The sequence below is a fragment of the Monoraphidium neglectum genome (assembly GCF_000611645.1).
Source record: "Monoraphidium neglectum strain SAG 48.87 unplaced genomic scaffold scaffold00392, whole genome shotgun sequence".
Taxonomy (NCBI): Eukaryota; Viridiplantae; Chlorophyta; class Chlorophyceae; order Sphaeropleales; family Selenastraceae; genus Monoraphidium; species Monoraphidium neglectum.
The window spans coordinates 28385-29315 of record NW_014013236.1 but is presented as its reverse complement, the minus strand read 5'-3'; the positions used below and the strand labels follow the sequence as shown (position 1 = coordinate 29315).

General features: G+C 68.3%; 1 protein-coding gene across 1 annotated transcript; it reads right to left on the bottom strand.

Moving 5' to 3' along the window:
• Positions 1-316: 316 nt before the first annotated feature.
• On the bottom strand, positions 317-882 carry MNEG_3204 (2,3-bisphosphoglycerate-independent phosphoglycerate mutase; the record flags this gene model as incomplete). The annotated part of the gene is made up of 2 exons (XM_014048326.1): positions 317-487; positions 796-882. The coding sequence occupies 2 exons, from the start codon at positions 880-882 to the stop codon at positions 317-319; spliced, it is 258 nt and encodes an 85-aa protein (XP_013903780.1).
• Positions 883-931: the final 49 nt, after the last annotated feature.

The following is a 931-nucleotide window of genomic DNA, read 5'->3' as shown; positions in this document are numbered from 1 at the left end:
CCCACACAACCACAGGCCCCACGACCCACCCCCCGCCCCCCACCTGTCAAACACGTCAAAGTCGGCGTATTCGAAGGCCTTGCTGATCTCAACCATGCGGTCCGCGCGGAAGTTGAACAGGACCACCGCGTCCCCGTCCTGCACGGTGCCGACCTGGTTCGCCCAGGGGCCGGGGCAAACGGAAGAGTACCGGTGCAGCGAGGTTCGTTTTGATACACTCAAAGGCAGCGTGTGTGCCGCGCGCCTGCCGCCGCCAGCCGCGCGCCGGCCCCGGCGAGCCTGGGCGGGGGCGCCAGCGGCAGCGCGAGGCGCGCAGCTACCCGCTCCGCTTCAAGCGCAGCATGTGAGTGCTGAATCCCCCCCCCCCTGTGCCGCCATGACGTGCACCCCAAGGCACGCTGCGCTGTGCGCGCACCGGCTCCCCCTTCTCGTCGACGATGACGAAGGCGGGCAGGTACTGGTCAGAGATGGGGTCCTCGGGGCTGCCCTGCGGGCGTCAAGGTGGGGGTGGTGGGGTGGCGGCCGAGGGTGGGGTGGGACATGCCGGGGCAGCGGTGGGCGGCGCACATACGGGGCCTTGCACGTACGGGGCCGTGCGTCCTAACACTCAGCATCCAAGGACCACTCCAGACCAAGACGCATTGCCGATCCCCAAACACAGACACCAAAAGCACGCGTGCACGCTTTGGGCCCGGGTTTCACGACTGAGCAAAAGCCAGGTCTCCCCGGCGAGGGCCGCGTCTAACCTCCTCCCTGGACTTCCGCACCGACAGCAGTGGCAATCCATCCACCCACCCTGAGCTTCTTCACGGCCTCCACCGCGCTGGTGAACTTGTTGGGCGCCTCGCCCAGCACGTGGGCGTCCCAGCCGCGTTTCACCATCGACCAGTCGGCCTTGGGGAGGTTTTTGGGGAGGGGGGGGGTGCGGGGT